This window comes from Thalassophryne amazonica, chromosome 1 (assembly GCF_902500255.1).
Source record: "Thalassophryne amazonica chromosome 1, fThaAma1.1, whole genome shotgun sequence".
Classification (NCBI taxonomy): domain Eukaryota; kingdom Metazoa; phylum Chordata; class Actinopteri; order Batrachoidiformes; family Batrachoididae; genus Thalassophryne; species Thalassophryne amazonica.
The window spans coordinates 79,714,107-79,731,115 of NC_047103.1; the positions used below are offsets into that span (position 1 = coordinate 79,714,107).

The 17,009-nt window shown below is 42.6% G+C and overlaps 1 protein-coding gene across 3 annotated transcripts in view; it reads left to right on the forward strand.

The window, feature by feature from the left end:
• Positions 1-17,009, forward strand: part of LOC117512002 (partitioning defective 3 homolog) — a 1,323,734-nt gene that overhangs the window by 672,666 nt on the left and 634,059 nt on the right. For all 3 annotated transcript variants that reach the window (XM_034171933.1, XM_034171942.1, XM_034171950.1), the window contains exons 11-12: positions 13,490-13,629; positions 14,077-14,205. In XM_034171933.1, coding sequence (XP_034027824.1) covers positions 13,490-13,629; positions 14,077-14,205 — 269 coding nt within the window. The remainder of the gene's footprint in view (positions 1-13,489; positions 13,630-14,076; positions 14,206-17,009) is intronic.

Sequence of the window (17,009 nt, forward strand, 5' to 3'; positions counted from 1 at the left end):
CAGCACATCAGTGTGCTAGAGCTGCATGCTGTCTGCCTAGCTCTGAGCCACTTCTCTCCTGCCCTAGAGGGGAAATGTGCTTGCTTGGTCGGGCAACACATCAACAGTGTACCATAGAAACCATCAAGGAGGTACCAGGTCTGTTCATTCCCTGAGGGAAGCTCAGGAACTTCTCCAGTGGGCTTTTCCTTGCATGCTGAGTGTCAGGGTTTGCATCTGCCAGGCATACAGAACTACACTGCAGATTTTCTCTCATGTCAGAAACCGCCATCGGGCGTGTGGCGCCTCAACCCGGATGTGGTACAGCTGATCTGGGACAGGTTTGGCAAGGCAGAAGTCGATCTGTTTGCCTCAAATGCCACAACACACTATCGCCTGTGTTTCTCTCTCTCAGAACCACACGACCCACTGGGCCAGGATGCACTGGCTCACCCTTGGCCGGCCTGTCTACTATATGCGTTTCCTTCTCTTCTGCTAATCACATTGATACTACTCAGAATATGCATCACCGATTACACTGTTGCTAGTATCCCCATACTGGCCGGGCAGGACATGGTTCCCCATGATTCTGACGCTCCTTAGTGGAGATCCGTGGCCTCTCCCACGGAGGAGGGACCTTTTGTCGCAGTTGAAAGGGAACATTTGCCTTCATGACCCAGAGCGTCTTCAACTGTACGTGTGGCCCCTGAAGGGACAGGCTCCATGTTGAGCTCTTGTGATCAAGCTGTAGTGCAGAATATACTGAATGCCCGTGCGCCCTCCACTAGGGCATTGTACAGCAATAGATGGAAGCTTTTTACCCGTTGGTGCAGTACGCAAGGCGTGGACCCTGAGTATTGTCCTGTGCCAGTGCTGCTTAGCTATCTTCAGTCATTGTTTGACAGCGGCCTTTCTGTCTATACAATTAAAGTTTATGTTGCTTCTGTCTCTGCTCACCACATTATGGTAGATGGTCGATCAATAGGATCACACCTGCTGATGTCACTGTTTAAGAGGTGCTCTTCGCCTTCGGCCTCCGAGGATTGCACATGTGCCCTCCTGGGATCTTCCATTAGTTCTTGAGGGTTTATGCTGTTCGCCGTTTGAGCCACTGGGTGCCAGTGACCTCAGCTGGTTGTCAATTAAGATTGCATTCCTCCTTGCTGTTTCATCCGCAAAGCACGTTGGAGAGCACCATGCCTTGTCAATTGCTGACAACTGCAAGCACTGGAATTCTGATGGGTCAGTCATTACTCTATGGCCGAACCACTCCTTTTTACCAAAGACGGTTTTACCATTCCACGCTAACCACCCGATTACCTTGGCTGTCTTTACTGCAGAAGCTAATTCTAGCCTGTTGTGCCCTGTTCGTGCACTTAGACGTTATATTGGATTGGCAGCTGCATTTCGCAAAAGTAATGCTCTGTTTGTCTGCTATGGGGGCCCCAGAAAGGGCTGCAGCTTGTCCAAGCAAAAGCTGGAATGGTGGGTTGTTAATGCTATATTGAAGGCTTACAGGAACGGTGACCGTCAACCTCCTCCTGTGAAATGTCATTCAACTCGAGACATATCCACCTCCTGGGCTTCCCTGAGAGGTGTGCCACTGACTGACATCTGTACTGCAGAAACATGGGCTTCCTCCTGTACTTTTGCCCGGTTTCACAGAGTAAATGTAGCTGCTTCTCACCCTGTGGTGACAGCTGTATTGTCGGCCTCCTCGAACTGCAGCTGAGGTTGGTAAGTGCACATTTGAGGTTTAGTAAGTGCACACTCCTCGTGACCTTGCTTGTATAAGGTCATCCAGGGGCTAAAGCACTGCCCTCTGGCAGTCAGAAGGAATGAAACAGAATGAGAGTTACGTATGTATCTATGGTTCTATGAATTCCGTATGACCGCCAGAGTTGGTTGTCACTCAGAGTTTAGGCGATAGATTCCAAAATAACTGAATGCTGGGTAACTTGCACTTGCATACTGTTGCTGACATCACCCAGGTTGCACCTACTGGTGTGACTTTGTTGGTATAAGACTCAACCTCTGTGCATGTGCGCATGGAATAATCCAGGTGCTAAAGCACTGCCCTCTGGCAGTCATCCGGAATTCATAGAACCATAGTTACATATGTAACTCTCGTTTTATGTGGTTGCAAAAACTCCCTTTTTAGTTTTAGATGTGTTTATTTCTTGCTAACCTTTACAAAATATATGAGAAACAGATTTATACAGAAATGCAGCTGTTTCAGAGCATTTTCCACCATCTTGGATGATTTTGTTCAAGCAAACAACCACCTGATGTTGCGCTGCCTATTCACTCTTTGGCAGTCACTCAGTATTTGCATAAAATAGACTTATGGTCTATGTTTGACCTGCCTAGCTGGCAGCAGAGCAATTGTTGTCCCTTGTTGCTCCAAAATGTCCGCTATCACTGAAAATGAACAGGAAGTGATCGCTTTGTCTCTGTCATTGTAGCTAATGTGACCAAGGCTTTCATGGGAGGTGATGGTCTAGTGGTTAAGTGTTGGGCTTTGTTCAAACTCCAGCCAGACCAGAAAATCACTGAGGCCCCTTGGGCAAGGTCGTTAATCCCTACATTCCTCCCCGTGTGTAGTGAGCGCCTTGCATGGCAGCACCCTGACATTGGTGTGTGAGTGTGTTTGTGTGAATCAGAATCAGAAGAAGTTTATTGCCATTGCAATGAACAGGATTCACAGACTAGGAATTTGCTTAGATATAATGGTGCAACATTAAACAGAGAGCAATATAAAATGCTAAGATAAAATATACAATATGTGCCAAAATAAGACAAAATATAAGATAAAAAAATGACATATGAAATATGAAAGGCTGTGTGCAACAGAAAAACAGAAGGAAAGAGAAACAGAAAAAAACAGTGCAGTGGGAGGAGTGCAATTAAAACCAAAGTACATTGTCTAAAGTGACCTGTGATAAAATGATAAAGTGACAGAGTTAAGGTTAAGGTGACTGAGTTATGAGGAGTTCATGAGTCTAACGGCAGAGGGGAAGAAACTGTTCTTATGGCGGGAGGTTCTGGTCCGGATGGACCGTAGCCTCCTGCCCGAGGGGAGTGGTTTGAATAGACTGTGTGCAGGGTGAGAAGGGTCGGCTGTGAAAGTGGGTGAAAGTGAGGCATCATTGTAAGATGCAGATGGAAAGGGCTATATAAATACAGTTCATTTACGATTTAATCCCCAAGTTGCTTCGAGTGTGCAGTTGAGTCACTTGCACATTGGCGTGTGTGTGTGTGTGTGTGTGTAACCATAAAAATGCAGTCCACTGATCATTTAACTTGGTGTCTTCCTTCACTTATCTCCTTGCACAGGCCCTCAGTTTTTGTGACTACTTGAGAATACACAGTATTGTACTGTGTATTCTGAAATGACTGATGGAAATGAAGTCCAATACATATTCAGAGAGATTTAAATGTTCATATTCACGTACTTTTTGTGTGTCATTTTTATTTCGGTTGATGAAAACATTTTCCTTCGCTATTCTTCAATAACTTAGGATGTTGAAATACTTTTTTATTTTCCAAAACTAATTCATTTGCATTTTTTCTGAACAAATGTTAAATTCTACACATAAAATAAGGGGTGCCAAATGTTTACACCTTTCACATCCAGATGTGATTTTTTTTATTTATTTTTTTTTTATGCAGCTGTTTAACTTGTACAAGAAGCACTTTCTGATAAACAGAAGATAATCTGGCTTTAAGCAGGTTTGCATCATCATTTTAAAAACAGCATTGCATTTTAGGTGTTCCACTTTATTTTGAACAAAATATTATTTTAAAGGCTTGTGCATTGAACAGGCATTTATTTCTGTCCCAACTCTGGTCTAGAAACTGGCTTTAAGTCAAACAGAATTTGCAAAAATGATCAGTAAATGCTAGATGCTTTTGTAAACACTCTCTTGGTTTATAGTCTTGATGCTATGTTTAGAATTTGACATGTATAGTCCCAAAGAGTCTTGCAAGGCACACCATCTGTGCAAACCAATGAAAATTTAAGAATGGAGGTAAATTAACTATAGCAGTTCAGAACATTCTTAAAAGCCTTAATTTCAACCATGCATAGTGGTTAATCAAGTAACATTCTTTCAGAAACACATTCTATAGTCTGCTTCATAGAAAGAAACATACATCAGTTTGGCATATTTTCGCAGTGGTTTTCTGATTTTATTTATTTATTTCTTGTGACTGGATACAAAGGCAATTTCTATATGATGAGCAGCGATGCCGATAACATGTTACTTATACCCCATCACACTAGAGCACGAATGATCCTTGAATGCCATATGAATGAGGATTCAAACGATAGTAGTGGAAATTCGAGCTGCACTGGAAGCCTCATACAGTATTCTTACAGCAATTGGCAGATTTGTGCGGCCAGAGCACATGCATTCTACATTCGTGTTGCACTCCTGTTGGAAAACATTCTGACGGTGGTTGAGTTGCAGTCGTACCGCATTCTGACTGGCGTACAAATGTGGGATGACATACAAATGCAATTCATATGCAATTCAAACCATTCGGACTGCGTGCTAGGGGCTGTATGAATTATTTAAGCACGTCAAATCCTGGCCGAATGTCTTGACCGTCCTCTCCATCACACTAGAGCATGAATGCCATGCCATTCGAACATCATTCATGCATATTGAGCTGCATTCGAGCTTCTTTTGAATTCCTCGTACAGCATTCTTGTGGCACTTAACAAAATTAGCCAAGTTTGCGTGACCAGCACGAATGCAGAGAACATGCACACCACTGTCATGCTGCATTCGAACTGGGGAAATCCAAATGGTGGTCGAAGGGCAGTCGTACTGCAGTCTGACTGCATTTGGATCATTCTGATTACATTCAAGGGAACCTCAGAATGGATCAGGCATGCCAAATCCCGATTGTGGCCTTAATGTGCCAGACCCCACCAGTACATCCTGTTCATGGCATGCAAGGGAAATCTTGTAATGTGCAAAGGCTGTAGCACACAGTCATTATGTGCACTAGATGTGAATATTGCGCAGTCACACTGAACACACTGTCAGTACAGAGCAGCCGTCTGAATGAGATTTAACAGCCATGAAAACATGATATCACAGATGCATCCTCTGGCACATGAGGTGGACTGTCAATGGATCTGTTATACCATGCACATCATGGGCATAAGTGGTGCACTGCACAGGGCCTTTGACTCGCTGTGGGGCAGGGCATGGTACATGATGTTACAGTTACGATTTTGATCATAATTCACATACGTTTTGTAACCCATGAGAAGGCATTACCATGTATCTGTAACAGCCCAGTTAGGTGAGCTTTGCAATGAGTCAGGGCGTCTCAGAGCCATGTTGCACCACGCATGGCTGAATGGGCTTTTGCAGCTGTAATACACGTCATCTCACAGTAACACATATGAAGGACTGACGTCGCAACTGTATGAACAGAATAAATAGTAACCTTTCGAACGGCTCCAGATGGACCCACTTGATGCACGCCAGCCTGCAGTGTGTTTGCTAGGCAAACACTCAATCATCTTTATACTTTTATTTATTCCCCTTTTGACAGATATGTGTCAAAAATTATTATGTATTTCGTTATGTATTTCATACTGCTACTAGTACTAGTAAGTGTCTTTGGCTACTCCCTTGTTTGCACTTGGGGTCTCCACAGCAAATCTGATGTGCATCTGCATATTGAATTGCCAAGTTTTATGCTGGATGCCCTTCCTGACGCAACTCCACATTACATGGAGAAATGTGGCAGGGGTGGGGTTTGAACCGGGAACCTTCCGCACTGAAACAAAGTGCAGTAACCACTTGTCCACCACCCATACCCTACTGCTACTACTACTACAACATATAATAATAATATTATTAATATTATTATTATTAATAATAATAATAATAATAATATAAGAAGAAGAATTTCAACAACAAAAATGTTTAGAAATAATTTAAATGTTAGAAAAATGTTTGAATTTAATAATTACATTATAAACAATGTAGATTGTAAATTGTAAGTTTTAATGTTACAGTGTTGTCAGTAGTTAAAAGATGAGGTTAAGAAAGATTTCTTTATTTTTTATAAAACAAGCCGCCCTTTCTTGACTTCAATGAACATAAATACGAGGTCTGTTAGAAAAGTATCCGATCTTTTTATTTTTTTCAAAAACCTGATGGATTTGAATCACGTGTGCTTGCATGAGTCAACCTTGAACCTTCGTGCACATGCGTGATTTTTTTCACGCCTGGCGGTTGCGTCATTTGCTTGCAAGCAGCCTTTGTGTGAGGATGGGTGGGGTCTCTCGTCGTTTTTTCTTTGCAAGGAAATGGCGGAACGACTGGAGCAGCGCGACTGCATCAAATTTTGCCAGAAACTTGTCGACAGCCAGCTGGAAACCATTCGGATTATTCAGACGGCTTTCGGTGACGATGCTATGGGCATCACACAGATTAAGGAGCAGTACAACCGGTTTAAAGACGTCTGCACAACGGTGGAGAGCGTGCCACGCTCCGGGTGCAAGGTCCAACATGCAGAAATGACCAGATCATTTCCAAAGTGAACGCTGTGATGATGTGGGACCGTCGTGTGACTGTCCGAGAAATTGTGGAAGAGGTGGACATCAGCACTTTTTCGGTACATTCCACTGTGACAGAGGATTTTGCCATGAAAAGAGTTGCAGCGAAATTCATCGGCACGAAGCTGATGGCGCAGAAAAAGCGCCTCTGTGATGAAGTCTCACAGGACATGTTGTGACATGCCCAGCTCTTCCACCATTCGGAAGATTCAGACGGCTTTTGGTGGCTTTTCAGTCGTGTGACTATCTAAGAAATTGTGGACGAGCTGGGCATGTCCCAGCAAGTCCTGTGAGGCTTCAACACGGTGGCGCTTTTGTGTGACCGTCACACAACGGTCCAACATCATCACAGCGTTAACTTTGGAAATGATCCGGTCATTTCAGCATGTTGATGGACGCCCGGAGCTCGGCGCGCTCTCCACCGTTGTGCATACGTCTTTAAACCGGTTGTACCGCTCCTTAATCTGTGTGATGCTCATAGCATCATCACCGAAAGCCGTCTGAATAATCCAAATGGTTTCCACCTGGCTGCCGCCCAGTTTCTGGCAAAATTTGATGCAGTCGTGCTGCTCCAGTCGTTCCGCCATTTCCTTGCAAAGAAAAAACAACGAGAGACTCCACCCATCCTCACACAAAGGCTGCTTACAAGCAAATGACGCAACCGACAGGCGTGAAAAAAAATCACACATGCGCACAAAGTTTCAAGGTTGGCTCATGCAAGCACACGTGATTCATATCCATCAGGTTTTTGTAAAAATAAAAAGGTCGGACACTTTTCTAACAGACTTCGTATTTATGTTCATTGAAGTCAAGAAAGGGCGGCTATTTTATTTATTATAAAACAATTATTTGTGTTCATTGAAGTCAAGAAAGGCTGACTTTTTTCATGTTTTTCAGAAACTTCTTTTTCAGAAAATAGTATTTAAGTTCAACCTGAAATGTCAAGACATATGTTGTTTACATTACTGTTAAAAATGCACGTCCAATAAAGTGAGTATTCACAAAACGGGTCATCATTTTCAAATTGGCAGGGGGGTGTTGTCACCAGCTGCTGAATGTAACTAATAAAATAACTAGTAATCGAACTTAGTTACTTTTCAAATTGAGTAATCAGTAAAGTAATGTTAGGATTGTCTTTTTTACCACACTATCACACAAGTGTAAACAGTAAGACCTGAGGCAACCAACTAGTAATATCACACAATTACATTTTAGGCAAAACCCTGTGCAATCGATGGAAGAATGATGACCAGGACTCAGTCCAGTTGTCAGACTGAACTCGCCTTTGTTACAGAGAATGAGCCAAAGTAACAATATCAGAGAGTCTCTGGGTTCACTACAAAGCTTGCCCTAACAATCAGACAAAGTCTGGAGTTGTGTCAGGGACTCTGAACAGAACTCCGCCTCACTAAACCTGAACCCTTTTATAATAAAAAATAAAACCCTACCCTGTACAATGCAAAACTATTACAAGGCGTTGTCCCGTCTTCTTATTGGTGCACCTCCATTCCACGCGCAGTGCAGTCTTGTTTTTTTCTTGTGTCCAAGCACTGATCCTGACCTAAAAAGGAAATATCATGCCCCCCCCCCCCCCATCCTGATTGAGCTGCATGTCACCCCTGCCTGAATGAGAAAAAAATACTTGATCTCATCCCCTGATTGCCCAATAAGACAAACTTGGTTTCGTCTCAGTTACATGAATTATCAGACAAATAGAAAAACATGTTTTCACATCCCGTCTCAATACTGGTTTATCAGCGCTTTTTAGCATGTGAAGGCACACTGGTAGCATAAGAAAAAGAAAATGTAGCTAATAAAGAATAAAATCACCATAATATTTTTACAGTAACTATGTTACTCTTTCAAGGTGTATTCAGTAATCAGTACTTGAATTACTTTTTCAGAGTAACTGGCAACACTGATGATGAGTAAAATCTGTTGTTTGTTTGTTAATAAATATTAATAATTCTCTTTATCACAAAACATTTATGCAGGATTGCTCCCGATGCACTCTGACAAAACGGCCCTTTGAAAAAGTCAGTGCATGACAAAATGCCATTCCACATATTAATTTTATTGTATTTAACAGACCAAATGAAAAATAAATACAAAATTAAGAAAGAAAATATATGAATTACAAAACAGGTTATCATATAGATCATACCAGCAACATGAAATAATTAACATCTTTTATTGGTGACATTACTATACCTGTCGCTTATCTGCTCATTATGTATCACTGTTTGAATTTGTCACAGTTATTTCTAATTTTTACCTGGTTATTTTTGCATTTTATTTTTTGCTGTTGATTGTTTCTTTCATGATCCTCAATCCTTGCTGCCTACAGACCCCTTCTTTATACAGAAGGTTTTTGGACTGGTCTCTAGTTTTGAATGTAAACTTTTTTCCATTATGTTAAATAAAATTACTTATTTCTTTCCTGGTGACTGTCTGCATTCTGGGTTAAGTTAAACAAATCAGAAAATGATGAAGCAGTAAAAAAACAAAGATACAAACAAAAAAAGCCACACCCAAAACACGGCTGAAATGCTCCCAGGTGTAAATGCACACATGTGCATCACCCACAACACTTGTGCGTGTCTGAAGTGACGTTGCCGTGTCATTTGCAGTGTCTTGCAGTCAGGTGTGGCTATCACGAGTGATGACTTGGAGACCTTGCTGAAGACACTATGATGTGTATAATTCTGCTGCATAAGTGTATTAAAGGGGGCCCCATCGCATCATGAGGCCCTATGCACAGCTTGTGTTTTGCATTTATGGAGGGACAGTCCTGTGTTTGTCAGCAGCTATGAGGTTTTGTAGATATTACAGGATTTCTGTGTTACATGAACATTTACCTAAACATTTGACCATGTCTGTAAAGTTCACACTGACCAAATTTGTGCCATATTGCAATCAGTTGCTGCTCTGTGCATAACCGATCCTGATCTCAGAGGTAACACAGGGTAGGTCCTGATTAGTACTCGGCTTGGAGACCACTTGGGAATAGCATGGGTTATCCCCATATTACTCCATGTGCAACCCCAAATTAGACAAAGTTGGGATGGTATTGAATATATAAATAAAAACAAAATAAAAAAAAGTGATTCTTATATGATATGGGCAAGAGAATGCTCTGTGAAACCTTTGTCAAGCATGACAATACTGAGTTACTTTCACAACTGCTACTAAAACCTTTACTGTGCAACAAAAGGAGGCTTATGTTAACCTTATCCAGACCCGGCACTAACTTCTCAGGACTCAGAGGCATCTCGGTTGGGCTGTTACACAGTGTGTTGTGGTCAGACAAAGCAGTATTCCAGATGTTTTTGGAAGAAGTTGACATTGTATGCTGTAGACCAAAGACACAAAGGACCATCCAGTCTGTTCTCAGCAACAAATCCAAAAGCCAGAGTCTGTCATGGTATGGGATTGTGTCAGTGCTCTTTCAAGTGGTAATTTACACTTCTGTGACAGCAGCTTTAATGTAAAAAATCACAGTGCCTTTTCAAAGCAACACATGCTGCCTTCAAGATGAAATCTTTTCCAGCACATCCATGCATTTTTCAAGAAGGCAACATAAAACCACATTCTGCATATATAACAAAGGCATGGTTGTGAAAGAAGATTCTAGGGATATCAGGCTGGCTTATCTGCACTCCTTAAGCCGGGTTCACACGGCAGGATAATTAGGCCGATATCGGACCCGATCTTCCCCTTCCGACAATCTTAAGGACGCCCCGACAATCGTGATGATGTCAAAGATAATCTTATCAGATATTCCTGCCGTGTGTGGTGTGTTCAGAGTGCTCTGATCTGCTCGGAAGGGCATCAGGCGCACTCCGATCGCAAATCGGGGATATTCAACATGTTGGTTTTTTTTGGCCCGATATCGCAGCGTGTGTTGTGTCCTCCGACCACAAACGAGCACGCAGCCTGCTGAATGTGACGTGCAGCCAATCAGAAATGCGAGGTGACGGACATACGGAGTGGAAAATAAAATCAAAATAGCTGTCTGACTTACCAGAAGGTCCGGTGGTCACTCTGTCTCCACTTCTTTAAAGAACGCCTTGTCTTTTTCTTTTTGTATCGTTTATTCCCTCTGTTTTAAATAGTCCACAAAGTACCTCCGTTTGTTTACTCTGAAGTCACGTTTAATCTGGAGAGATTTTTGCGAGATTTCCTGTCTGAACTGTAAATGTCCGTGTGTGAAATCTGTTTGTGTGTGGTGTTGTTGTTATTACCGTGTGGCTGGACACCACACACTGTACGACCAAATCTGTTAGATCCATGATTTTTTATCTTCACGTGTGTGGTCTCTCAGGTTTTGGAAACCTAAAGATAATTTTAAAATCCTGTCGTGTGAACCAGGCTTTAGCTATCAGCAATTGATAAAGTGTGGAGATTTTTTTAAATTAAAAAATGCAACAATGACCGTGTGCTATTGCCCACCTTAAAATGTGTTTGCAGGAAGAATTGGACAAAATAACTTTTGAACCACTTCATTGCTTAAGGCCCCTTTACACATAGCACGAATGTGGTCGAACTGTGCATGAATTGCTCATGAAGCAGGAATTGTATGCAATATGTGTAAAATCGTAGCTGCCTCCAGTGCCTTGTACACCTGTTGCTACAACTATTTGCACACACCAGTGGCTGAAAGACAGAGTGTGCACTGTCAGAGCCCATCGAACCCTCTCGAGGCAGGTGTTGGCCAATTTCCAGCTGACACACACACAAATATTTAACACCGCTCGCTTGGCACTGAGAAAATGTGTGGCCATTTGCACTGTCATCACAAAAACAGTCAGCAAACAATCACTTTCGAGCTGGATGTGAAATTTGTCTAAGTGCCCCCACGAATGTGGATTTGCAAACAAACACAGTGACATGTTGGCGTGTGTGTTGGACTGACAGGGAGTGTGTCCACTGACAGGAACAGCTGTGGTGATCCATGGTTCTGGACGTCCCAGCTGGCGAACACGTACTGTGTTTGGACAGACATGAACTAACAACTGTCCACTGTGGCAAGCATGTGTCTGCTTGCTGTCCTCACGTGCACATAGATAAAAACATATATCGCTGTTGCAATGGGCTGCAGTGAGAGCATGCACGCTGCGCACATTGGCAGTCTACCCCAGGTTAAACGGACTGTCAGATCATAACACGCAGCGGGCGATCTGAATATCATGTCACCCACATGAGCTCTGTTCCACACGACATGGTGTCTGTTCTGTGGCGTGTCATCCACAAGACACACGAAAAAGATGACAAAGTATGTTAAACAAGAGCAATCCAAGATTTCTGACATCCGCCTATCCAGATCCACATCACCTCCAAAATTCAGTGGAGTCTACCATGCCATAATAACTATCTGTGGTGCAAATCTGGTGCGAATCCATGAAGTAGTTTTGATGTAATCCTTCAAAGCGTATATAAAGGTAAATCTTGAGCCAGAATCCGGATTTGGATCCAGTTCCGAATCCGGATCTGAACCACCTCCAAAATTTAATGGAGTCTTTCATGGCCTAATATGTATCCGTGGTGAAAATTTAGAAAGGAGTCAGTTGAGGTGGCTTGGGCATCTTTTCCGGATGCCCCCTGGATGCCTTGCTGGAGAGGTGTTCCGGGCACGTCCCATTGGGAGGAGGCCCCGAGGAAGACCCAGGACACGCTGGAGGGACTGCATCTCCCGGCTGGCTTGGGAACGCCTTGGGGTTCCCCCGGAGGAGCTGGTGGAGGTGTGTGTGGATCGGGAGGTCTGGGCGGCTTTGCTTGAGCTGCTACCCCCGCGACCCGACTCCGGATAAAGCGGAAGAAAATGGATGGATGATGGATAGTTTTGACGTAATCCTTCAAAGCGTATATAAAGTGAAATCTTGATCCAGAATCCAGATCTGGATCACCTCCAAAATTTAATGGAGTCTTCCATGATCTAATATCTATCTGTGGTGAAACTTTTGTCAAAATCCGTGCAGTAGTTTTGATGTAATCCTGTTAACAGACAGACAGACGAATATATAAACGGCAATGATTTTATGATGTCAGGCATAACAACACTGTTAACAACAACAACATCATCATGTCATTTATTATCAGCGGTTGAGTTTATAGAGGTGGGGCTATGAGAGGCAAATCTGGCATTTTCAGATTTATCCACTCTAGTACCCATTTTTAAAAAAAGTATTGTATTTGACCACTGAAAACAAAACAAGGTGTGAGGGAGCCACCTGTTCTTTTTTGTTGGTGTTGTTGCTTATTACAGCTGAGAATGTGATCGATGTGTGCAACACAGTGAGGGAGAAGGTGCCTGTCACACAATCACATTACCACAATACTTTATTTAAGTAAATTAATTGTCTTCAACATCTTTTGTTAGTTAGTCGTGAAAAACAAAAGTGGATTTTTACCATTGTCACTTGGCAGTATGCTAAATTTAATTATGCCACATTGCAAGTCCTGGTGATGTAACTATTGCACACGTGCACATCACGATGGTCAAATGATATATCATGCAGCCCTACTTTCCATTATGTTCTGAGCCACAGATTACATGCAATTACATGCAGGGTTGTGAATCCAAACTAGCCATCTGGTAAAACAACCTGAGCAAGCACATTGCTGCTCATGCTTATCGGGGCAGCAGTAGCAAAACAGCTTATTCATTGTCTACAAATGTCTTTTCACTCACATTGCTGCCCCCATTTATGCTCCGGCTACCATTGGTATCCTGTGAATATGCTTTGACACTGCTCGACCTGGCTGGCACAGACGTAGTTTAATGCTGCTTTGAATGACAAGGTCTAACTCTTGACTCTGGACCAAATATTAGCTCCTGTCTTTAGATCAATGTAAATATTCTGTTTGACTTGGCTGATATTTGTTTTTTTTTGTGTGTGTTTCTTTGTTTGTTTTTCTTGTTAGGGCCAGAAGGTCTTGGGTTCAGCATCACATCCAGAGATGTAACTATTGGAGGCACTGCTCCCATATATGTCAAGAACATCCTTCCTCGAGGAGCTGCCATCCAAGATGGCCGTCTGAAAGCTGGAGATCGGCTAATGGAGGTGCAGCATTTCCTTTTGTCTTAACACAGTGCCCAGAGTGTGCTCTTTGAGATTGTATGCCATTTCAGAGACTAATTACTCTTTTGTCTTTGTTTCAAATTCAGTCTTAGAAGGTTTTTGTTCAATTGAACCAGTCAGACTGGGTTCCCTGTGGCTATATTCATTCAGCTATAGCTTTGTAAAGGCTTTGGAAAGTGGTTAGGTGGAACAATATTTTGATTACACTTCAGTTACAATGAAATGCAAATGAGCTCGTGCTCACTTTAGGGGGAAATAACCCATGTTTAATTCCAGCTCAGACTGGATCAGAAGGTAATCTGCATAAAGGTTATGTGGAGGCCACAGAGTTCTTTTCAGTAAAATCGGAAAGCTTTTTTCCTCTTGGGTTTGTCTGTCCGTGTCTTGTGTTCTTGTGTATTTATGTCTGGTTGTGTATTTGTGCTGCAGGTTAGTGGAGTGGACCTGAACGGTAAGAGCCAGGAAGAGGTGGTGGCTCTGCTTCGAGCCACACCCATGGGTGGGACTGTAAACCTGCTGGTAAGCCGGCAGGAAGACACCCTGCTGCCAAGAGAAGTGGTCAGTACTCAACCTGGCAAATAAGTGCTTTTACTGCTGTTAACCCCTTTTTTTTGTGGACGGGACGTACTTTCTTCTTTTTATGGTATATCCATTTAGAATCCGGACTCTAGATTGAACTGCCGACACACCATTAACATATTTTTGAATTTAATTGAATTCAACTGAATTTTAAATTTTATATGGCACACACAAAAACTTAACCAAGAAATCTCTCAGAAGACCAAACAAAGAAAAACAAAAGCAAACATAACCTCAAAAATTAAAAAAAAAAACAATTTCCCAGTTATGTGCAGCAAAAGGGTGTGGGATGAAGCAAAGGCCTTTTAAACGCCCACCTCTATCACGAGTTACACATATATATGCACTCATAATAGTAACTACAAAAAACAAAAGAACAAGAAGACGAGCAAAAAGGTTTGTAGATTAATCAATACACCAAACATCTGAACATAGCATTTTCGGCTTTTTTAACAAGAGCTACTGAAACAGATCCATTTCCAAATCTCTGTTGAACAATCTTTGAGTTTTTTGGAACCAGTGCAGTGATCTAAAAGGAGTATTACTTTAGCCTCCAGATATATTTGCCAATTAAACAAACTGCTTTGCTTCTGCTTGTTCCGTCATTTCTCCAACAGCACAACACACTCATTATAAGTGGTAAAGGTCAAGAAAGATGCAGCACAACATGATGGCAAGTCCACTGTGCCGCCAGCTGCTTTTTGAACCAATCACCTGATCAGTGTATGTTCTTTTATGTTTTCTGCACTGCACCTTTTACTGTTCTGTCAGAGACACATAATTGTTTACAGCTATTTATAGCTAATGGCTATGCAACTTAATTGTGGCAAAAATGTCTTTGCTCTATGAGAGAGCGTTCAAAATTTTTGAACAGGAAAAAACAGACACCTAATTCTCCCATCTTATTCAAGACATGAGAAGAAGATGCAATCATAGTACAATTAATAATGGGTGAACCTTGGTACATAAAGACTGACTTGAGTTGGTGGAGTGAGCCTGAGTAGTAACAACAGCATTTGTATTATGACACCACTAGAGTGGTCTTAAAGGCTAGAATGCACATGCCATAAGATTGGAAGCGCCAGGACTTAGGACTGCAAAACAGTCAGCATCATCGAGCACATTTGTCCAGCAATATCATCACACCATAAGCTCTTCCCAGGCGTTTCTCGACAAGTGAATTGTTGAGAAACTGTCCACAAGTTGGACAGTTTGCGCACAAGCAGATACACCTGTGGTGACTTAAACTCAGAACTTCATTGAAAGCCTGGATGTTCGACTTGTCAGGACAATCACATACCTAGACACTCCAGTGTCATACTCAGCTTCTCAAGTGCTACAGTACACACAACCCTTGATTACACAAAGATGCCTGTTCAAGATCCAAGAACTGACAAGTGTACCTACATTGCTGAACTCCACAGCCTTGCCCAACACCCATTTGCACGTGATGCCATGCAAGCATTGAATAGTGATGGAGACAGAACATATCCCTGAGAAATGCCAGAATTCACTGTGAAGGACAGCTGTAGCACACCACACTCTGTTGGATAACCATTTGCTGTGTCCTTAATACAGAGACAACACAAAACACAACACAAGAGTGACAGAACATGACAGAAATGTTACAAGTGAAACATACATATCTAGTACAGAGCTGTTTTGTGCGGCTGCTCACCTGTTGCTCTCCAGTCTGTTTGTTTTATTATTTTTAACTTATGCTATTTATGAAACAGAGTCTCTTCTGATGTATGATCACCAAACATTGCTGGATCTCCAGCCCTCGGTCCAGGGTGTGGTGCTTTCGTCGGCGGGTGGACAGAATTTTCTGCCTCAGTTTTTATTGGAAGTTCTGGCTTTTCTGTGCTGGGCGCATGCACTGCCTTTTGGCCGAAAGAGCAGCCGCCTCCACAGGATACGAAGTGGCCAGCTTGTGAAGCTGAAGTTTTGTTTCGCTCGCTGTTTCTTGTCTGGATGTTCTGTGCGCAGAATTCTGGCAGGATCTGTGCTGTCCTGGTGCCTTGTGGATCCAGTTCAAGCCAGCGTGGTGCCTGTGGTTGGCTTCAAGGACTGTTGGCCTGGCCGTCAACACCTTCGCCGGATTGATTTACGCCAGCGGCACTCTCAGAACCTGGGTCTGTTTCGCTGAGTTCCTTGGTAGATTGAAGTCTATGGTCCAGTTCTGGTCCCAGCTTCGGCCAGGGTTGGCCTGGTAAATGCCTGATCACTGGCTAATAAATGGACAAAATTGGGTGTGGACTCCATTGGCTTAGCGGGGAATTTGGTGCATAAAACCCACTGTGGTGAGGGAGGGATGTTTGTCAAGTTGAGACTGTGGCTTGTTTTCACGGATGTGTCTCTTGAGATTGTGGAGGGATGTGTTTTGCAAACTTGGCTCCCATTGTTATTTTGGATGACATTGAACTCGAGGATGGCTCATTGGCTGTTCCAGGAATATTAAATATTTTGTGTCTGCAACCTAAAATCCATGCAAAATGCCATAAACCTAAACCTACTTCCAGGCACCTTGTGTATGTTGCTCTGGAACCACCCCTAGATTTGAACAGTCAAAATGTCAACCCCACTGAGATCCTTAGTTTGGGTCTCATTAACATCAGATCACTGTCCTCAAAATCATTGCTGGTTAATCTAATTATGGATCATCACCTAGATATGATTGGGTTATGTCAAACCTGGCTTAAACCTACAGCTGTCCTTCCTCTCAATAAGGTCTGCCCACCAGCGTATACATTTAGTCACGTTTCTTGTGATGTGAAGCAAGG